Source organism: Atta colombica, unplaced genomic scaffold, assembly GCF_001594045.1.
Source record: "Atta colombica isolate Treedump-2 unplaced genomic scaffold, Acol1.0 scaffold55, whole genome shotgun sequence".
NCBI lineage: Eukaryota > Metazoa > Arthropoda > Insecta > Hymenoptera > Formicidae > Atta > Atta colombica.
In genome coordinates, this window is record NW_017259545.1 from 1568500 (window position 1) to 1592904 (window position 24405).

Consider the following 24405-nt stretch of genomic DNA (forward strand, 5'->3'; position numbering starts at 1 on the left):
TCGGGAAAACAGTAAACTTAATTTTGTAATGACATAATTATTCAGATCGTGCTTTGAAAGTTTTTTAAACGTCGTTTTCACCGCGGCAGCGCGCGTCTTTAATTACAAACCATACGGAAGAATTCTTCCACTCGATAACGAGAAAGTTTTCTTTTCGCAGTGAATAGCAACAATGTGCATACAATACCGATACGATGCCCCCGGAAATATATTTTGCATATATTTGCATGATTTTTTCTAATCGCATGCTCCGCTGTTTAGTTTTCGTGTCAAGGTTTCGCGTCTTTGACATTCCATTACGAAAGCGCTTGTTCTTCCCCTCACATTACATCGCCACATTCGAATTGTAAAGTGCGACAAGACGATCGGCCGTCCTGCTTTCTTGAATCTCTAAAGATCCTTTAAGATAGGTACGTAGAACCATCGTACACGCGAAATAAAAATATAAACAAAAATTTCTCTACTTTACACAAAGTAAAAAGGCCGTAAATGTATTATGTATACGTAATTAAAGTGAATCTATTTCTATCATTTACATATCATTACCTTCAATTTTTATTTTGATTAATTTTCTTTCTCTACTTTATTCAAAAATTAAAAGTTTAACATCAGATATTCATACGGTGTATTAATAATAATGAAATAATCTATTAAAAGTTCTCCGGATGCGAGAAACACTTATCACGAATAGATCAGAGAAAGTCTTTATCGCCGTAACGTTCGATAAAGACTTTCTTTGCGTCTATAATAAATCTCACGACATCGATAGTTACAACTTGAAGGACTCTTCGAAGAGAAAAAGAGTGGGATGAGACTGGAGAGTCTCACCAGAAAGTCTCGAGGATACTTTCTGTTTCGTCCGAAGCTGCAGTCAGAATTCGCAGCCGGGCGAACATCAATCGCAGTCACTTTCAAGAGTACTTAGAAGGATTGATGAATGTTCCGCCTTGGTCTGCGGACAATCTCGTAGTTTGCGCGCGTGACACTAACGGATTAGTCTTCGGAGAAGACCCAAATCTCCTTTCTCTTGTCGCGTCACGAATTGCTCGCGTTTCTTTGTCTCTTCGAGATCCTTCGAGTTCGAATTTCTTGGTTCCTCATATATCGCGAAATTGATCCAGTCGATGCGCGAGAACAAGGATAACGCGGAATCGAAATTCGCGATTTAATTCTTACTAACTAGTTGGCTGATTATATCGGGAGAGAAGATCAAGATGAATTCAAGTAAAACTACAAGAGCCGCGAAGGCTCTTCGAGAAAAGTATCCGCCTTCTCTTTTTGTCGTTAAAGCTTCGTCGATATATCTCCTCCCCGTGTTGGGTCTTAGACCTTCTATAACTACTTCAGAGGAAGAGCAAGAAGATAAAAGAATTTGATCCGCGGTGTCGCCTTCCATTATTCGCCTCTCAAAATTCGCGAGCCGAGACTGAGTGTCTTTATAGATTTTATCTCTTCTCTCGCTCGCGACATTAACCGGATCCTTCTTCCTCGATGCGATTACTTCCGAAGAAGAAGGCGGGAGTCAGGCGTCGCGCTGCGTCGACCCTATGAGAGGTTGGAGGCGTCAGACTTGTCTCAGAAGTTCGCTTCCAGCGAGCTCTCCAGCTCACTCAGCGCTGGTACCAGTGTCTGCAGCGAAAAGTAACGCGAACGATCGGCCGCGTCCACGCTGGTCACATGCTGGAACTGACACGGCTGACTGATGTTGCTCTTGGCCGGTAGCACTACCTTCTTCTGCACTGGTTTCTTCTTCTTCTTACCAGGAGCCGATAGGCTGATGTTTTCTGGGCAAGACACGAGGCGCTCTATGTGTTGCCACAGATCGTTCGCCGCCTTCGAGTTATCGAAACTGAGCCCAGCTAAGCGAGTGTGATCCGACGAGAGACACATCGTGTGGAAGGCTGGCCCTGACACCTGCAAATATTTCAAGTGCTTTTATCTCGTAGAATGCGAAAGATCGAAGGTAATGTAATACAAATCGTATTTTCCCGCTACGAGCCATTCCTTTGATGTCGCTCTAAAGATTTAAAAAATACTTGCACGATTCATACTACGCCGTACCACTTGTGTTTTATTTCGTCTGGCAAACACATAAGAAATTTGAAACGGTATTAAATGTCTGATGCTGAAATTTAATCCGCTTTGTAATGTAGCACTCCGTAATCTATCTAACGAGATAAACAAGCTTGAACAGGTAAATGAATGATTTAGGTTGTAGTCTGTCATTAACATTACCTCTCGAATGTTACATTGTAGTATGAGAATACTAATCACTTGTCACTACTAATACTGGATATTACATATAATTTATTATTTATATAATAATACATTTAGAATAATCCTCATTTCGAAAACATATTATTAGAGAGCATGTTATGAACAATCAACAATAATACCTTATACGATGAGAGGTTGTCGATAGTTTCACGCCAGAGAGTGAAGCAAGTACCGCGTTCTGCTAATAATATTTGAATCCGTCTCTTGGATCTTGATCGTGTCTCTCCAAGATCGAGAACTACCACGGGAATTCCAGTGAAACGGAGCTCCCACCTCTCTGTTTGAGAGGCGCTACCGAGATATAGATTCGCTAGTGATTCACAAACGAATACCTGCGAATTACAAGATGAAACACAAGATATTATCCCTTAAACAATGTATTCAGATTTGCAGCTAGATTTTATAGTATCTTATCTATACGATTTATTTTATACATCCTCCTTAATTTATTATTTTTTTAATCAAAGCATTTTTATTGTACGTGTAGTTTATTATTTTTTGTGCAAATAAATATTTATATTTTGTGCAAAGCTCACTTGTGATTTTAATCCTCGAAAGAAAGTCTCGAGCTGTTCTCGTTCCACCTGGCTAACTGGATCGAGGCGAGACTCATCGCTGTTCTCGGAGCTGTCACTACCCTCGTAACTCGACGTTGCGGAAGTATCCGCCTCGCCCGTCGAGGATAGTCGTCTTCGCGTGGTGCCGCTATATTCGCTGTAATAGGATGAGCTGTGTAGCGACAGATTCGACTGCAATGCGGGACAAGATGACGCATAAACTGGTCCGTTCATTGTTTTCTGCAAATAAAAGAAAACGGAGACAATATAAATAAAAAGTCGACTGTTTTGTTATGACAGTAATTTTCTCTTTTTTACTATACACTTTTTTTATTACGCGATGCTCTTTTATAGGTAAAGATAAAACTTCTACGGAATTTATTGTGTAACTTAATATTCATTATGCAATATTGAAATATATTAGGTACAGAGAGAGAGAGTTTATTATTTTGCGGAGGGAGGGAAATTGCCTTCTGCGAGCGCGCACGAAAGCTCATCGATTTCTGGTACACCCTGGATTGTGCGAGCACCCTGGTACCATCCTATAAATATCCGCGACCTCTTTTATTAAGCACAAAAATTTTGAAACTGTCATCGGAAAATGGATTTGTTGAAACAAGAGTATCGAAACGAAACTACAATCATAACGTAATTTAATTAATATTTACATATTTAACTGTTACTTTAAGAATCTAGAGTTTATGCTAATAATATTATAACTAGTAATTCGAGAGCGTACATATAAAAGATTTAAAAACATTTTTAATACACGAAGAGAACACGAAGAGAATTTTTTCTTAGAGTTTACCCTGAAAATATGATAGTTGTGGGACAACATTGTATTTCGAAGAATTTTAATGTAAATCTCTCTCATTAATAAAACTACAATAAAGTATAAAATAAGTTTGATTAATTTTATTGAAGTGTATGATAAAAATCTTTAAAATATTGTATTGTACCACAACTACTATATTTTCAGGATAAATTTTAAAAGAAAATTTTCTCCGTGTATAAACTCAATGAAATCTTAAAATTCAATAAAATATTTAAAAAATCTTTGTGATTTTGAATAATATTAAAAGATACAGCACTGCAAATTGTTTATTATACGTGTCATTGCATATACAAAATTTGCAAAATAATAAACTCCGATCGATGAAGTTTTACATGAAACGTGAGTATGATGTAAATATTGTAAATGAACGAGAGCATTCGCAGGGGTGGAGGACCCCTTTACGTTCCTTCGACATCTGACCTCAGAGGTGAGAAAAACTAGGTCGTCGATACTATGATGACGCAAGAGAGAAAGAGATGTATATACGTATATATAAAATGAGAGAGGAAGAGATGCCGGCAGCCGACTCCGTGAGAGAGCTAATCAGCCAGCAGCATCCAGGGTCGACCTACTTAATGCACGCGAGAAAAGTCCGGCCTTAATTCGATTGGCATGGCATTAATGAATCAGCCGGATGACTAATCTCGCTATATATATGTCATTGATTCAATTCTAGGAAGTAATTCTACTACAGGTTGACGATGACGACGACGACCTCGTATCCCTTCTCATTCATTGATGATGACGCTTTGATGCACGATCGCGTTAACGATTCCCTGACATTCCTCTGTTACTAACAGTAATCAGTAGCATAGCTACTGATCTAGTCAAATCTAGTCTTATTAGCTCTTAAACGAACGTGTACAAAAATGCTAATAAAAATTTATTTTCTTAATAGAACGTAAAACGATTCAATGATTTATGTATTGCACAGAGAAAATAAAATTCTCTCTCTTTTTATTTATATTTCATGTACTGTTAGAACATACATATTTAATCGCATGTCATATCTGTTTCACTAAATAATAGAAAATATAAAATTTTCAGTTCGAGTCGTTAAGATAGAGAAATGTCATATTGAATGTTTATTAGATTGTACAATCAACAAAAACTTCTTTTAAAAAATAATTATAGGATGTATAGATCTGTCAAGTTGAATCTTCCTAATAATTAAATTAAATATTAACAAATATAAAGAAATTCGAAAGCTGCTTTCTTTTCTTGAATGTATACGATTGGAATAATATTTGAATAATATGTTAAATTGATAAAGCATTTTCTAAAACTTGTTTTTTATATACTGGAAATAAATAGACTTGTTTTAAGTCAGTTGACACGATGATGTGTATCATAACAAGTTTAACTAATTATTAATTGTAACTGTCAATACAACGTATAATTTACCAAGGCATTATCTTAATTATGTAAATCAAACAGGAAAGTCCCCATTTAAATAATATATCCATGACATCGCGTTAGATAAAATTCTGTATTGTAGGTAGCGGATTAATATATCAATATTGATTTATGTAAATTTGATATGTCCGTATATTCGTGGAAGGAACGTACAAATACTGGGAATACTAGTAGAAGAGCGACTCTCCCTTTCACAATCGACCCGCATCTATTGGTCCGCTACCAGACATTGGTATCATATGCGTGTGATGAGATATCACGGTGACGCAGTATAACGATATAAATTGAAATACGAACCGGTCCATGTCCCGAGAAACGCACACCGGAAGTGCATTGTCCACATAGGGGATGTGCTATTGTGATAAGAGCCCAGCTTCGTTTCACTTCTAGATAAAGTACAGATAATTACGATCGCACACCGTTGCTCTGTATTCTCACGAAGCAAGCGCGCACGCTCTCGCTTGGGAGGCAGAAAATAATTATCAGGTGGATTAATTGGATCGCAATGCAGCGGTAGACGTAGTTATGAGACTTCCTTTCTTCTTCGAATATAAAAATATTTCAAGATAATTTTCCTATGACTTTTAATAGATTCCTTGCATTAAATTCTTAATTGACATCGATAAGAAATTGCGAATAATATAAAAGTATGAATAATACTGTTAGATAAATTATAATTAATTTATTGAAAAAAATCTTGTATAAATGCAATTTTTATTTAGTGAAACTACTTCTAAGTGATGTTTATCTTTTAGTAACTAGACAAAAAATAGTTAGAAAATTATAATTTTTTTTAACCATTCAAAATTATGATTAAAAAAACTAAATTTTTTGTTGCCGACACTATGTCTTTTAAATTAATCAACTTATTAATTTAATAAATTAATTAATTTCATAAATTTTAGTATAAAATATATTACAAATTCATAGATTTTTATATGAAAAATCCTTTTCCTGAAATAACTAACATTTATTAAATGGAATATATAAATGTAAAAGCTTATTCATTTTTACTTATATAATTATAATTTAAAACGCATCAACGTATCATTTTTATTCCGATTTTTCAATGTGCTGACGCGGAAAAATTTGCTCAGTTAACATTTAACAAATACGTCTAAATTTTTTGTCCCAGATTACCGGAGATTACATAAATGTTCATGGTGTGATTGCGAAAAGCATTAGAAAGTGGGACAACATATCTTATCGCTTTGTGTCAATTAAGGAGTGATAAACAACGCGAAATGCACTTATGGGAAATTCGAGAATGCGACGCGACGGTGTTGGGTTAATTGCGAGTAAAATTCCGCGCATGCAACCGGATGGCGAATCGTCGTGGGCAATCCGGTGGAAGTCGACGCCGTGGTAATTGTGCATCATTAGAGACTCGAGACGAATTCACTCGTGAGTGAAAAACCTGTTTATGCTAAATGAACCTTAAGATGGGGTGTAATTTTAACATGGTTGAATTGAAAAAAACTTTTGTCTCTCAGACCATATTATATTTTTAATTTTATTCAACGTAATGCATATCGCAATTATTCACATTCAGAATTTAGTAAAAAGAGCTAGCATGAATGCTCTGAATAATCGTTTTACATATTCTATATCTTTTCTAGATATATTCTTCTATATATTTTATACATTTATACATTTTAAAGAATAATTTAAAATTATACATATACGATATCGATCTCTCCGAGAGATCACATAAAATTTGATAACGAATGTATTAAAACATTATTTATTGTATCGCATAATTGAAATATTATTGATATCAATATTGTGTTCTGCCTAAATAGTTCTTTAAAACATATTATCGAGGTAATATCAGAATATCGCAATATCGAGAAATTATTCTAAATAAATTCTCCGAGCGATCGTTTGGTCGAAGAGATACGAAATCGCGCGGCGATTACTTCATTCCCAAGACAATAGACAAGTGCGTCGTCTGATTGTGGATGAAAGATTAATTACTGCCGGACTAATTAGTTTTGTGGTTGCAACGAGGATACACGCTCGGGCTGGAAATTTATAGCTCCGGTGCCGCGCGCGCTCCGTCGAGCATAAAACGTGCTCGCAATTAAAAGTAGGTAACCCGGAGGCCTTGTCTGCTCTATTGTCGGCCTGTCCGGGTTAGAGCGCCAACTCTTCCGCGGGTCATTCGTTTTGATTAGCTGTAAGCTTAATTGCTTTCTTTTGTAAGTTCACGCGGAAATTTGGCGAACCTTTGTTTCGTCAAAACATCATAAATATTGGTTAACGCTAAACCGTGGTTTAACTGATTCTACGCTTTTTTATTTTTTGGAGAAACAGGAAAGTGAACATATAGGATTATCACAAATCTCGGTTGACTTTGAATAAAATTTATGAAAACTATAATATAACTCTAATAAATGTGGAAGCGTATTGCAAGCAATGACTTTTTTGTTTGTAAAATTTGATTATTACATAATGTGATTAAGATTTGGCTCGAATATTCTTTAAATATTCTTCGGTAATTTTCTTGTTCTTTACTTGAAATTATTTTACTCCGATATTCGAACATTTTCAGAATTTTGCTATTTTAGGTGCGGCAATGCGTCTCGTAAAACCATTCCTACAATGACGAGAGATGTTCAGACGTGTCTCTCTGTTCGTGACATCTTTTCCGGATATTTCTCATGCCTGTTGCGAGAAAACTCTCCTCTACTCTCTTGGCAGAAGCCTCTTCTTCGCACCGTCTCTCAGAACGGAGAATCGTAATGGCACAATAAATGCGAGTACAACGGAATCCATCGACACGACTTCAGCAGACACGTCTTTCATCTATTTCTCACTCTCTCCGTATTTCAGTTTTATCAGCCATCTCGGCTGCTCTCTCTTTCCTTTTCTCTCTGCCTCTGTCTCTCACTTTCTGCGCTATCTACCACATTGTCTTTTCTACCTCGATGCTCTATTGCATTCCCTGCATTATATCCCTCTGTTAGACACCATAACGTACCCCTTAGCTACCGATGCATGTGCACGCGGGATGCATTCGCGCCGCGGAAATGCGGTTGAGCAGTGCAACGACCGACGAGAATTCCGCGCGTGACGCACCGAGAAACTTTGGAGTTCCCAATGGTTAACGTGTCTATGGACTCGTGAAAGTCCTTCATGTTATAGGGAAGCGTGTAATAAGGACAAAGGACAAGAGAAAAAGAGAGAGAGAGAGAGAGAGAGAGAGAGAGAGTCAGAGAGATAATGCAGCCGACGAGTCAAGTTAATAGAATCGACGAGTCGATTAATAGAACACTGGAAAGTGGCATTGTACATTAATTCAACAATTTTTGTACATTAATTCATGTGCATTATCACGATAACATCACGTTGTGACAGTTGGATCGCAAGTTTGCTCAGGTGATTAGATAAGATTGGATTAAAATGTTCCTCGTATCGTTTAATGTTCTTGTTCTGAACTACCGCTGCTTGTGCGTCACATTTAAAAAATATTCAGTCGAGAAATGAAAAGCATTTTATATGTATTTGTTAAACCGCTGAAAGGAAATTAGAATATATCTTGTAGTTAGTAACATCAATCTTTTTATAATATTATCCTACGCATTCGCGTATGTTTTCCATTTCTATCTCTGCGCTCTATTTTTCTCGGACTTTAATTTAAAAGTATGTTGGAAAATGATAAGAGGAGTAGTGCTCTCACATTCCTTATTATACGTAGCGTCGCGAGACGATATTCAAGATATTTCGCGTCTTAATATTTTACGTGACAAGAAGGTAATGTCGGGAAGACGGGCGAATTAAGGCTAACATCATCCGAGTACGACAGCGATGTCGGTTTGAAAAGCGTCGCTGGTACGGCAATTGCCACGCGGCTGACGTGATGCGTGCCGAGATTAATGCAACTTTGTGACAATGCGCGTCGTCTCCGTTCGCGTTAATTACACGCTACTTAATATACATTACTAAATCAACGTGCGAATGCTCGTCCCAGTCTTTATTTACATTCGTCATTTTCAGTTTCATGTTACAATCGTTAATCTGCGCTGTCATATAAATTTCTCGTATAATTCGACAGTAGAATAATTATTTAGAAAAAATTATTTATTTATTTAAGAAAAAAAAATTATAAGGAATATCTGCAATTTTATCACAGTTTAGTACATAAATTTGTAAATTCACGTGATTTGAGGTTAATGAAAATTTTGTTTTACTTATTATTAAATAAATATTTATTAATGTTATAGTGATAATTGTGTTTAAAATTTTTATATCAATTCGTTGCATTCACACGAATGTATCTTACTTATTAGAAGAAACAAAGTAACAGATCATGTCTTCGAATAAATTAATTGATAAATTGCGTTAATTATGTCAGGGAGAGAATTAATAGAAAAGGCACGCTTGTTCTGACATGTCCGAAACTCGGTTGTAATTATCTCTCCAATTAAGCGTATGACGTTGTTCACGAAAACAAGTGTCGGCCGGCTGCATGTGGGATACAGAAATGCCAGACGCGTGACTACTCACGTAGTAGCGTAATTATTACGAGGGACATGAATGGCTGTAATGAGAGATGGCGTCATTTCCATCAGCAAACGGCCGGCACTTGTGGAGAAATCGAGAGGACGAGCACTCACTTTCTCGTAGTCGTCTCTGTTTCGCGGATATTCAATCATTCATGAATCACAGCGCATGATTAATGGTGAGCGAACATGAGCGGATCGGATTTGACCCAACGAGATCTGTAAGCTCGCTAGTTTAATTCCTCGTTGAATATCGGATTATTCTCGTTAAAGATTAATATGTTGTAAATACTTTAATGGCACATTTAACTATGAAATTGTAAAAAAAGGAATTTATTTTTATTTTATAAGAAAGTCAAAATATATAGAAATTCTAATTTATTGATTTATAATTGTTTTTGTTTTTCACATTTTTTATGTTTTTAAATTTTAATTACAGAAAACAGAATGTGATTTTGATAAATTAAGGAAGAAAAAGTAATACTTTTTATGACGACTTAGATCATGACGACTCGATATTCATAAATCCTTCTTATTCTTAGATCATCTTACGTAATATTTTAAGACGACTCTGTCGATTTATGTTATAACATCTTAAGATAGTAATTAAAAGATAATCTTCAATATAAAAACTTAGAATCTATGAATACCAAGTTTAATTTTTCTCAATTTATTAAAATTTATAATTTTGTTTTTTTCAGAATGCTAAATTACATCGAAAATTTGATATTAGATAAAATATAATTAATTTGCGTAATATATTTTTTCATTCCAAATAATGTAAAATTTATTCATATAAATGTTGAATTTAATATGCAATAATAACTCATTTATTAAAATTAATTTAAAATGTACGAAAATGTATAGATATAATATTCAGCATAAATGTATTGTATAAAACAATTAAATTTCAAAGCGTCAACAAATCAGTCGTTGACTCGACGTGCCAACGATTTGTTAATATTTTTGAAATAAATTTGTTAATGTTGTTTTTGAAAACAACGAACGCTGTTGCGTATTTAAGGCTATCATACGCACGGCAACACTCGATCGAATAAGTAACGATGCAAACCTATTATTTCGCACTACCTCTTGAGATATTATCACATTATGATTCCGAATACAAGCACCTACGATTTAGCAATTAGACGTTATTAACTGCTGTGATTAATGACTTTACTGCATTTGAAACGATAATTATTTATCAAAAAACGAGCATTTATATTACACAATATACTCATTTATATAGTTCAAATATATAATTAAAAGAATCGGAAGTGATATGATGTCTGAATTACTATTTTTTTATTATAACATTTACGAACAATAATTGTTTTTTAAATAATACTTGATTTTATATACATCTCACTTTGATTTTGCGGTTTAATTACTGAAATGTAATCCAGAGCCTGATTGTGAAATAATATGCGAAATGTAATTGAAGAATAGCAGTAATAAATTAACAGTATGCTTGGTACTCATTTTTTAAAGTTACGGATAATTAAATTAAAATGCAATTAAAATTGAATTACACGATATTTCGCGAGCGATAAATTTTCCCATGGATATAATCTTGAAGATGTGTGGGAGTGCTTGGTATTATGGAAAGTTCAGTAACTCACGGGAAACATACTCGTCGCCGCCAATTTAACTGAATAAATGAACCACATATGATTTATCGCGACGCGCATTAATTTTTAAGTACTGTTCAAGATAAATCAGACTGAAATATTTTTCTAAGGCCTAATCGATTAATTCGTATCGATTGCGCCGATATGCTGATGAAATAGAATCTCATTGAAACATTTCTGAGCAAAGGTTCTTACGTCAAATACATCATAGCATGAACTCTTAAGCTTTACTTGAAATTACGTGTTCCAATTTATTCAAAATGCAAACTCATTCATTATAACTATTAGATATTATCGTTGACTATATAAACGGAAATGTGTGCCGTAAAATATCGTGCAAAACACTCTTACTGATAATCAATTTACGCGCGATTGTAATTATTCGCGCGTATTTTTCACAAGCGTCATGTGAGTGCATTGCGAGGAGAAGGCTTTCAACATCCTGACATTCTGAAAAGAGGAAATCTATAATAGAAGAAGCAAACGCCGGCGGAGCAATCTTGTCATGAATATTATTTCTTGTATTTTATATACATTTTTATGTATATTATATATTGTACGCTCTCCAATATATATTATTAAATAATGTACACTTTATCATGTTATTCTTGATCATTGAAAAGCATCTCATTCAATTGCTCGTTAATCTTACATATATTCAGGTTAATCGGTTAATGATTATTTTGCGTTGCAGAATTAAAACAGAATCGGCGATAGACATGAATCGCGAGAATTATTTGTGATGTAAATTATGACCGATTTTCATAGTAATCTTCAATACGCGAGTAGGCATTTGTAGCCAATTGTCGAATGGCAAACATCATCACTTTCTCGTGCTTGAAGTCCTCGAATATTCACGATCACGCTATTATTAATGGAAAATTATTCGTGAATTAATTTCGCTTACTGGTATTCGGCTTAGTCTGAATCGCCAACGAGTTTGTATATCTCGATATATACGAATTATACGAGCTGTCTCCCAAGCTTGTGGGATTTTCGAATTTTCTACGATTGATGTATTAGCAGCGAATGTTTAAATCGTTGAACATTCACATAGATTAATCGAGAAAAAAACATATAAGTTACAATTAATGAATTAATATTAAAAAGAAAAGATGAGGAGAGAAATCATTTATTTAATTATTTAATATTAAAAGATTTTAATTTAATATTCAATCTGATCTTGAAAGATTTTATTATCGAGAACAATCATATGAGTATTTTGTTCTATTTTAATAGGAAATTGACGAAATCGTAGGCGAACGCAGAGGCAGATGGTAATGTCTGAATTAGAATGCACTTTTTTTGCAAACGTCAATATTCTTGATTACAAGCGGATGTTTATAATGATATGGTATTATAGCGTAGGATTATGAGCTAATGAATTTCTCGCGCTCCAATCAGGTCATGCATTGGAGAAGTAATAAAGTTGTAAATCTTGGTTTATCGGTTCGTTTCTACGTAGTTAATTCTCTGAAGGGAGAGGTGTGTTTCATCACACTTGACAAACAGGCTTATCGTAATGTAATCGATACAGATGTTCGAACGGTCGTCACGTAAATTTCACGGTCTTCGATCATTGTAATAAATCGGTGATCCAGATAATCAATGAAGTTACATTTTTTATACAATATAAACTTGTCATCACATTTATTTATTTTTTTCAAATATTCTTTAAAATCTATAATATCAACAATATTAATTTTTATACTTTTTTTGTTCGATTTTATTATAATACATTCAATAAATTGCTACGAAATGTTAATAAAATAAATTTTGTACAATTTTGTTAAACGAATTTCAATTAAATTTTGTTTAAATTTTCCGTAAAAATAAACATATGATTTTGATATTTATTAATATTTCATAAAATGTGTAACTATATGTTATGAGAAATATATATGTAACGCTATTTCGAATTTTTAAAATATTCAAATAAATTTGATATTTTAAAATAATATTTTGGTATATAAAGTGAATTATTGCATAAATCTTTCATTAGATAATAATATTTATCTTTTAGAAATCGTGCAAATTTTGATTCTTGATCTTTGACTCTCTTGATCACATTTGTTTTTTACGTGATTGATTTATGCAATAGCGGCTGGTAAGTCTCTTGAACATTCGTGACGCTGTACATTTCTTGCATAGATAATAAATTGCTTGATTGCTTTCTACCAAGGATAATAAGCCATGTTAAATAACTTATTAGAACCTTGATCTTCTTTATACTTTAATAACAAAATTTGGATTATTAGATCCTTTGAAATTGCAGCGTGCAAATATTAGTACGTCAATAAAATTAAATCTTCATTGAATTACTAATTAAATAATAATTGGGAGTACATCGCGTAAACAAATTACGTTTGAACATATTGTATTAATTAAAGATAAAGATTTTGATTATTGTAATTTGTATAATAATAATCAATTTCTACATTCTAAAAAAATATCAGTGTGGATAAAAAAATATCAGTGTGGATAAAAAAATATCAGTTTAGATGCACTATTTATATAATTCTTATCATATTAGTGTTAATATTAACAATGACAATGAACAGTGAGAATTATATATGTAGATATCTCATGGTGTTAAATCCATATAAATATTTTTTAGAGTGTATGATATGTATATTTTTGATATATCTATAATATTTCTATAATATTAATGATTATTAATTTCTAATAATATTTTACCTATTCTTTCTCTACGAAAAACTATCAATTCATTATTCCGTTTCCAATGTTTATTACAGTTAACTCATAGATTATGCAACATAAAGTGGAACATAACCAACGTATATTTGCCGTGCTATAATTGCAGAGGGATAGTATATATGACCATCAAATAAGCACGTAGCGAGAAAGCAGCTTATAATCCTTCGTGTTTTCACTGATTATCGTGACGATCATCAGAATCACTTCGAAACAGTCAAAGATTTCTCAACCGGTGCATTCTGTTGCTTTAATCGTGATCATATGCGTCACATAACTTTGTTTGAACGGACTACTCTATTTCGAAATGAAATGACGTCGTTAAGAAGTCACGCGTAACCTAGATCTTGAAGAGGATCTCTCTTCTTCGCTCAAATATTATTTTACTTATCCACTCCGATATCGAGTTATTCTTACACGAAAACTCGTTACACTCCGATAAACACATATCGTGTACTCCCTCTGAAAAATTCGTTTCGCTCCGATAAATATCGATGTAAAATGGGTTGCGATACATGAATGGGGATACGCAGACGATCTCTTCAAAAATTCTTTCCGGGAGAGTTGTAAAAAAATTATTTTGCGTTTGTTGATAAAAACAAAATGGCAAGTAAAAACAATTGGAAGTAGTATAATTAAATAAATTAAATTTAAAAATTTTTTCCTCTGCACATTATAGGAAAGTTAAAAGTATAAAAAAATTGCAAAAAGTGTTTTTGATACTTGACATTGTTTTGCTCTTTAAATTCATATTTAATAAACTAATGTAATCATTATAATTTTCTTTTAATACATTTGCTCTTCTGCATCGTACACATATAAAGCTTAAATTAGAGAGAATAGTACAAGCTTAACGAATGAAAAATAAAATTTTTCTTATATTCTATTGAGTTATAATATAACGTTTATGTATCTTCAGTATCATATCGTATAAAATTTCAATCTATTAGGGCAAGTTTTGAATAAGTCCTAAAAGGTCGAAAGGTGCTCATGAATACGATTCATGAATACGATCTGCGCTGTAAACGGCTGTGCAAATTTTATTTCACGATTATTATGGATTCAAGGATCCTTCTTTCATCCCGCGCAAATCGTCGCACTCGTCGCAAATATGATCGTATCGATAAACTCTGAGACACTTTTGCACTCTCGTCCTCTCTCTGGTATCCCACAATAGATACTTCAGTACTCTCATTTGCGCGCGAATAAAACGAATAGGAACTCTGCTTTGAACGTTATGCGAGTTCTCCATACACGGTATCGACACGCAAACGCGTCGCATGCAATCTTGAACCGTCTCTGAGGCGCCAGGATTCTCGCGGACGAGAATTATCCTTGGATGAGCCTTGGAACTCAGTAGTTTTCCGAGTCGAGCGGATGCACGCAATTGAGACACTCACGATCACGACAAGAAGCCGACATATCGTCACACGGTGGGGAAATCGAGAGTAACTTGGAATCGCTTTCTTCCAGGCTTGCGTGGGACAATTCCAGTGATAGATTAACGTACACGATCCTGCGAGATGTTGTTCGTCACGTTCTAATTCTGCCATTCGCACGCGATTCTGCAAACAGGCAGATAGGTAGATTCATTGGGATTCCCGCAGCCTTTTGTAGTACGAGCGGACTAAACGTTCAGGATGAACGGCGAGCTGGAAATTCATTTGCCTTTCGCGCGGGACATCGCAGACAATAGCCCTAACCATTTGTTTGTGAAGATCCCCTCACTCGATTCAACTGCCTCCTTTAAATCATCGAGTCGATAAAGACGATCTTTTCTCTGTCTAGTGAACAATACTCATTCTGGATTCCTGTAAATTTGACGCGGTAAAAATCTTGAATAGAACTTTGTCCGACAGCTCCTTTTTATTGAATTTTGCAACTGCGCAATTTGCTGCATGAAACATGATCAACGTTTCATACGCGATAAAACTTGTTATCTTTTATATAAAATTTATCTTTCGAAGTGATACACGCCGTATCAAGAATAAACATGATAGCTCTATTTTCATCATCATTATCTATAAAACGATGACTTATTTCAATTAATCTCATTGTATTGTAAGTCGTATATGTCTCTGTAAAGTATGTAATTCTTATCTGCTTATCAGTTTAAGAATTCATAATTCGAATTTATTGATGCTTTTAACGGTGATCCATAATGTTCTAGCTGGAGAGTCACATGAGATGAAAGAAAAAATGTCCGATACTTGATTTACCCACTTTCTCCACACGTGTTAGAAATCACGAGATCGTATTGCCATGTAGAAATGTCAAATCGGAGCACGTGCCGTGCCCGATGAACGAGAGATTTCATCAGGATACGAATGTCTTGGCGTGCGTCTCATTCATGTTGAAAGGCGATCACGTAATCGATCGTAATTTCGCTGCTGCTTACATCTTGCATTTATTTCCGACGGAAGAGAGGATGCGGAAACGTTATGCTAATCCACGATCAATAGATAGCGCCGGTTGTTACGCAAATATCCATTTTATGTATTGTAATATTATACAAAAGTTTACATTGCATTGAGCATGTTTTCACGCATCTTTATCGAATGATTTCTATCATAAGAAAGATCCTCTCACATGTATCAATATGGCTGAGGATTGAAAAAAGCTACCGTTACGTTACGCTTTTTACTCGATCAATAGACAGGGTTTGTTAATACGTTGTTGTTACAGTTAATAAAAAATTTCCTGAAAATAGCGCGAGACGGATTCGCCCGGCAAATCGCTCATCCCGATTCGCAGTTTTGTTGAAACGCGAATGATCGTTCGGTATACATCGCTGAAGTTACAAATATTATAATAAAAACAAACTATTTTTTTGCGGATCTCCATAAATTCTTTCAATTAATAATAATTCTTTGCTTCTAATTCATTTTAGAAGCAATTAGATGAAGTCAACAAGGTCTTCGTTTATTTGCATATTCTCTAAATCTGAATCAGTGGATAACCACTGATATCAGTGCTAAGTATACCACTGGTAATCAATGAATTAAATGTGAGATCCCTAACCTATTCCTAATTTTTATTATGTGATCTAACAAAATTTGTTTAATATTTAATGTTTAAATTCAATGAATATGGTATTGGAAGAATTAATGAAATTAATATGCAAATATTAATATTTTAGTTATTAATATTCAAACATTCTTCCTTTTTTAGTTGAATTTCACGGATTATCAGTGCCAAGTATGCCACTGGGTAATTAGTGACTATCCATTGATTCAGATTTAGAGAGTAGTGTGAATTTGGACCGCAAAGGGCAAATATATACATACAAAAGATGTACGAAACTTATTTCGCCCTTTAAAGGCGTCTCATGCGAGGTACATAAATTCAAAAGATGCTGTACGAAGGCGCGCATGTCCCTGGTCGTGATATGCCATGGATCCAATCGGTTGCGGCTGGACTCTCTTCTCTTTCGACCGCATCTCATGATCGAGTCCAGATTCGTATGCGCGTTAAAGGCGAACGATAAATAAGGGGATTTATGGGTCTCCCTGAGCAGTGAAATTCCACAAGATGAAACTGTAATATCGCTCCACGGTTCTCGAACCTTCTCTCGTCATATTTACTCTTGTAGAATGGAATGCGTGGCTCGATTCGACGTAGTCAGTATTTTAAACGTAATCGACCGCGTTATCTGGATTAGATCGGTCGTCAATCTATGACGCACTCGTATGAAACTGAAAACGGGCGATATGTAAAGAGTAGATTTACAAGGTATACTTTTTCATATTTTTGTTTTGAAATTTGTCGTACATAGAAGAAATAAATTAGATCTTTTCAATAGTTTATTTGGTTAAATTGCTTATTAATGTCTAAAATAGTAAACAATCTTGGATGCAAATCATTGCAATATTTATCATTAAAATGAATAAAGTAGCTACTGAGTGACAGAATTACTACTGAATAACGGAAAAATAAGAGATTCTATTTCGCATTCTGTTATGTTTCGATCGCGTGAAACTGATATCGCGCGGGCAAATCGATGGGATAGTTACGTCCTCTGTAAGCCGAAGTGCGATATGGAATGCAAGTCGAGTCGAGTAATTCCGCGTTTACGATCGGCGTAATCGGGTTGTCGAGTTTCCTGACGTCGTCGGATGCTGATCGCGGAGACGTCTCCTTCCCCGCGTATACGAGCATATACGAGCGTGATCTGCATATTTGCACGTGCAGTCTCCACTACGATTACCTTTACGGAACGCACACTTCGGTGGAGCTCTATAGCGAGGCGTATTGTGCAGGCGTGCAATAATTCATGTGGAGTACGTACACGTACAGTTGTGCGTCACGGTGACAGACATCGAAATGATCGGGCTGTGACAGCCTGTTTCTCGCCTCGCCAATATCCGTGTGCACGCGTGCACGTCGCCACGACAAAAGTTAACGCTTATTTACATGATATATAGACGGTATCGACGTGCGTGGAAAGCCCGGCGATCATGCTGTCCCTCGAGACATTAACAATGCACGTGAGCGAAAGGAAAAATCTATGAAAAATCAAGTTAACGGTTATAGAACACGTTTCCCTGGGGAGGAAGGTAGCGTAGCTACATTTGAATAATGTCGCGTTGTGAAATCAATCATGTTCTTATTGGATTCCCGGAAATATGGCGGAGTATCAAATCCGTGAATTATTCAATTAATCACTGCGTTTAATGGATATTAATCATTTACATGTAAATTAATCATAAAATAATAATTATAAAATAATAATTAATGACCTAATGTATTACAAATGTAGCTGTATCGATTTTGCCCGAACTGCACTTTCCACACGTAAATGCACATACATTGCATTTAACTCTGAACTACATTGTAACCAGTCGCGAGATTTCCAATAAATGTTCACAATGTTGATAGTTAAACGCTTGAATTTATTTGAAATTGTACGAAGGCAACGTGAAATTTTACATAAAACTGCCATTAAACGGCGCCAATATCTTCGGCCAATAGAGTGTGTCACAATTAATGCATCAATGAATTATTAAATGCGTTATTTTCATCATGTTGACACAACGAAATTACAGCTCGGGAGATAATCAAATACACATAAAGTGAAATCGCGCTTGTAGTATTTCACTTGTATAAGTACATTTACGATCTTGTAAAAAAAGAAAAGAAAGAAAAATAAATTTAAGCATATTTAAATACAGCGAAATGAATTTTATTCCTAACAATAATCATTTATTTTATTTTTTACTATTAATGAGATATATTTTACAGAAATGTATATTTCGTTATCACAAATTTTTTTTAACCAATAAATATCGAAGAAAATATCACATGTAACATTTGCTTGCAAATATTTCAATTTTTTTCTCAGTATAACATGTAAATTTTTAGCTACTTCAATTAAACCGTTCTTCTTATGCAAACGCGAATGTGACAGTATACTTTCGAAAATTAAAAATTTAGCGTTGCGTGTTATTTATTTTATTAACTCATTAATATGTTTAACAATCGTTGAAACTCGAACATACGATTCTGCAATAGTCGTACCTCAGAATTTCTGCCAACGAAGAAATTTCTCGCGGGCGTATTAGCTACGGATGCACACGCGTCTACATTTCGTCAGTTCATTTATACGAACGGGCAAAAAGCGGCGGCTGAGATTAATATCGGATTATATTACAGCCAGAATAAAATTCGCGAGGAATTAAATTCATGAGAGAATAATGGGACTATGCATGTTTCAAGAGTTTCGCGCATACGGGGAAGAAGTTGTGGATGATGTAGTGGATTTTCATTAGCTTCGGGATATAGGCGGCGTCTGAAAATAAAGCAACTCGGTCGTACCATCGTTTTTCCGTAATAGGTACGCGCGTATAGTGAAGTTCCTTTCCCAAATGATTGTGTACGAGCCGCAGATAAGGGCAACTAATTCACCTCGGGAGATGCACACACGCCGCGGTAATGCAAAAGCCAATTGCGTAATTCATAATAGTGTGCGATTCATGTGACAGCGTAATGGAACGGCGCAACGAACCGGCAATGTAATGAGATTAATTCCTCGCCGTTTGGTTCCGGTCCGGCGAATTAATTTCTGGTTGGTCTTAACGCCGAGTTGTGTTAGTCGAATAAAGAAATTCGACACGATTCATTATAGAATAGTTACGCTCTCATTGTAATCAGTTTTGATTCACGTCATGCATAGTGCATCGGGATATTTTACAAGAATTTGAAGGGGATTGATGAGGAAATGCTTACACAATCTCGATGGGCGGCAAGAGAGAATATTTTTGTATTAAATTCTCTCTCTCTCTCTTTCTCTCTCTCTCTCTCTCTCTCTCTCTCTCTCTCTCTCTTTCTCTTTCTCTTTTCGTGGGTGTTGGAGTTTCTGCGAGCGGTAATATCGCGAATATTCGTATAGCAACCGAGATAACGGGAACAAAGAGATGCCTTCTCACGCATTCCAGATTTTGATGCATGAATACGTGCCCTTTATATACTTCAAGTATGGCTTTATCTTGCTTTCACTCAATTTTAGTCTACATTACACACGGATGATTCGAGAAATGATTGCATGAAGAACATCGTATTATGTATATCTTTGTTAACCGTAACAAATCTTTAATGAATTTAATATCGAAAAATAAAAATTTATAATAATTAACTTTGCAGAAAAGAGAGTTTTGTTGGAGAAAAATAAGAACCGCGCAAACTGACTTTCAATCCACAAACGTTGACAGAAATATCCTATATAAGTACATAATAATGTCATTAAAACTTTTTATAATTAATATCTTTACTGATGCAACTTCTAACGACGTCAATTAGCATTTGTGTTTTATTAAATGCATTAAACTTACTTCAAAATTATCTGAAAGCAAATTAAAAATGCTGTTTTGCTATAATATAAGTAAAACCATAAAGCGATCTCGTAGAGATTATCGCGAATTGGAGTTCATATCGAGAGTAAGCGATGAACAACGATAGGCATCGATAGTTTGCTAATTATATAAGTGGCAGTCAATTTTGTAGCAAAGCGGTTTGAATATACGTGATTGCTGATTGTCGTGTGCGAAACGATCGACTTACTCGACTCGATTTATTTTCGACAATACCAGTCGACAGTGGCGACTCGATTCGCGACACAAAAGAAATGGGAGGAACTCGTTAGACAGCGTTTGTTAAGCGAGAGCGTTCAACTTGGCGAATGAGAGAACTCAAAAGAGATTGTCTCTATATAAGCTTGATAGAACTTCCCGCGCGAAAACTTCATCGAGAGAAGACGAAAGAGACGCAGATTCGAGACGTCTTATGAAGCATTTACGCTCTCGCAATTTACGTGAATTTTTTTCTATCGAGAAATTTTTCCCTTAGCGCAATTTGCCCTATATAACTTTTGTAATTAGCAATCGTTTTTATTTTAGTTTTCTCCTTCAGGTTTAATTATAATTATAGCAAATTAAATATAAAGTTGCAATCATTGTTGTAATTTAATTAAATAATTGCGATTTTTTTTCTTAAAAGAGAAAGGTCAATTCTCGAGAAGTGCAAAGTCTCTGTGAAAACGTAGATAAGTGATTCTTAGAGATAGCGAATTGGAAATCGCACTCATCGCGTAACTCTAGACGTCGCGAGAGTTGCAGTCCGCATACGAAGAAGGTATGTATGTAGGTAGATAGATAGGTAATCTCTATCTCAGCACGCGCTATCAATTCAGGGCTGATGATTCGCTTCCACCCACACACAGCCTCTTAGTCATTCGACACAGCTGTCGAATAACAAACAGATGCCTCTCCGCAAAAATTCACTTCCGCCATCTTGTCGCATGCATATGCCATCGTGTTGCATATTGAGAGTCGTTGCGCGCTTCATGCATGGTCGCGTGATATTCCTCATATGTTGTTTTATGATCAAAAAAACAAAACCACTTCGCAAACGAAGTTTTTACCTGCGGTATGGAAATTGGACAGATTTTATGATTCTATCGTATTTTTCTATATCAAATTTTTAAATAGTCTAAACATTGACGCATGGTACGTTACAGTCAAAATTCGAAATTTATTAAAACCATATTTTAGTTAAAATTAATTCTAACAAAACCCTTTCGTCAATATTGGCTTTAACTAATTCAATCTAGAAATTAAATTCTAACTTTAACTAGTTACAGCTAGTATTGAAAGAGCTTTGTTAGAAGTAACGTTAAATCGAGTTTTAACAAATTTTTAATTTTATGATTATAATATGTACAAATAAAATTTAATGGAATTGATATGTTTAAGATAACTTGCTACTGTCGTACGGCGATAAATTCGTCATTCTTAACGAATGCGGAGAGTCGTTAAATTCCACCCACGTGTCCTCAACTCACTCACATCGTTAGTCATCTTTATTACACGTCAGTTACCAGCCATTAGCAGACATTAATCGTTAGGAACGTTTCAAAGCGCGTTCGAATAAATGCATAACTATCTGTAACACGTGTCGCAATTTCAAGATCATTTTGCGATATGCGAATATTCTAATCCCAAATACGTTGAGAAATTGCGACACCAAATGTTTTATTTATAATGATGGTAAATCTGCGATTATTTGCAAAATCAGGTTCACTGTGCGAATATCGATGTGATTCGAAAATAAATACGTACATTATGTTGAGCGCAAGCAATTTCCTTTATTTGCGAAAATACTTTGCTTCCTCATGAGTTCATTCGTCTGATTTTATTGTGACGACGCGACTTCTTTAAAGGAAAATTACTTGTGCCTGAATGAATGATAAATACATATAATAAATGATAATTATCACCAAACGCAGCTTACACTGAATAATTAATTATCGACAAATGTCAGTAGGTTATATAACTGAGAATGTCATAACAAACATTGTCATGGTTCCAGCAATAAACTTGCATATATTATAAAATATGTGTAATTTTGAAGCATTGTTATATCAGTATTTCAAAAATAAAAAAAATAGTGAAAATTTTTCTGTAGTTCTTAAGTTTTAAGTCGGTATGTTTATAGTTTTTATTTTAAGACAATATTAGTAATTATAAGTAATATCTTAAGACGCTAATACAGCTTTGTGAATGGCTTATAACGTCTTAAAATAGTACTTAAGATAGTCTTAAATATAAGGACCAACTATAAATATCGATTACAAAGTTTTAATACGTAATTTTCCGAATTTTTTTATGTTTAAAAAATAGAAAATTTACAATGGTACTCATTGACAAATCACTTCTACAGAAATAGAACAATAATTTATGGATAGATAACCGTGCTATGTAAATAGCAAGATCTTACAAAATTTTTTCACGGTCTTTAGAAACTACTCGATTAAAGAAAACGTTTTTAGTTTCTTCGTGTCAGAAGTTATGCAAAACGCTTTGTCGTGGGACTCAAGGAAGAAATCTTTTGAGTAACCTTCCGAGTGTAGTAAGTAGCAGCGAGGTCCTTAGCGATATTTGCAAGTCTCGTCTGGACACTTTACGGCGACAATTATGGAAGATTCTCGCGTCACTATAGCAAAGTCTTTTTCTTTTTTTATAAAAAAAAACCACCGACGCGTTAAAAGACTAGCTCTCATTTTAGCTCTCTGAGACTGAGAACAAAGATCTGAGAACAGCGATTACTTGCGACAATGACGCGTGCTGCACTCATGAGAATTGCGATTATTGTCGCCTTAAATTCATATAATGATATCCATTTGGATTACTAATTATATAGAATTTATTTTAGTTTCTGTAGATTTATAAATAGAAATTAAAGTTTCTCTCATAAATATCTACATATCTTATATATATTAAAATCTAATATCCTAATATGTATTTATGACTTTAATTAACTAAAAACTTAACGAAAACTATTAATTAACTAACACTTACTTGATAAGTTATAAATAATTTTCTAAAGTTTTATTGGCATAAGCGAACGCTCGTCGTGTATGCTAGAACCAGCTTCACTGGATGATGAAAAAAGAATATTCGACAACATAGACTAACCCTAGAGGCTTTTCAAGACGTGTCCGTCCATATTTTTACAACGCACCTCGCCAAGCCGTGTGAACGGGGGGGGGGCAATAAGGAATAGTCTGTTCCCAGAAACTCTGATGTCACGTTTCACCTTCCGCCGGTTTCGAGCTGAAGTCGATTCTAAACTGCGCAGGAATACCTGCACGGATGATGACATAATGACGCTGCGTCAGCCAGCGCAATTTATTTCCCACTGGAATACGCAGACTCGATCGTCGCAAACGCGATAGCGACTCGATGAAAACAATCAGAGAGGAGGAATTTAATTGACGTAACGCGGACGGTAGCATCGCTGCATCAGCGAGTTTTTCGAATGCGTATTCTACGTTACATTGTATACATTCCAATTAACAGGCACGCAAAGCGTCACTAATTTTTATGTACGAAAGATAACAAGCTGCGTGAGTCGCAGGTAGTTGCAAGTGATCGCGCGCTAATTTTTTTTTTTTTTTTTTTTTTTTTTTTTTTTAC

At 34.8% G+C, this 24405-nt stretch overlaps 1 protein-coding gene across 7 annotated transcripts in view; it reads right to left on the bottom strand.

The window, feature by feature from the left end:
- Positions 1-626: 626 nt before the first annotated feature.
- LOC108691985 overlaps positions 627-24405 on the bottom strand; it is a 44902-nt gene continuing 21123 nt past the window's right edge. For 3 of the 7 annotated variants that reach the window (XM_018200042.1, XM_018200044.1, XM_018200045.1), the window contains exons 2-4: positions 2814-3074; positions 2397-2609; positions 627-1914 (exon numbers count right to left, since the gene is read on the bottom strand). In XM_018200042.1, coding sequence (XP_018055531.1) covers positions 1576-1914; positions 2397-2609; positions 2814-3068 — 807 coding nt within the window. In that variant the 5' untranslated portion in view covers positions 3069-3074 and the 3' untranslated portion in view covers positions 627-1575. The other 4 variants (XM_018200041.1, XM_018200047.1, XM_018200043.1 and 1 more) reach the window with 4 other exon arrangements.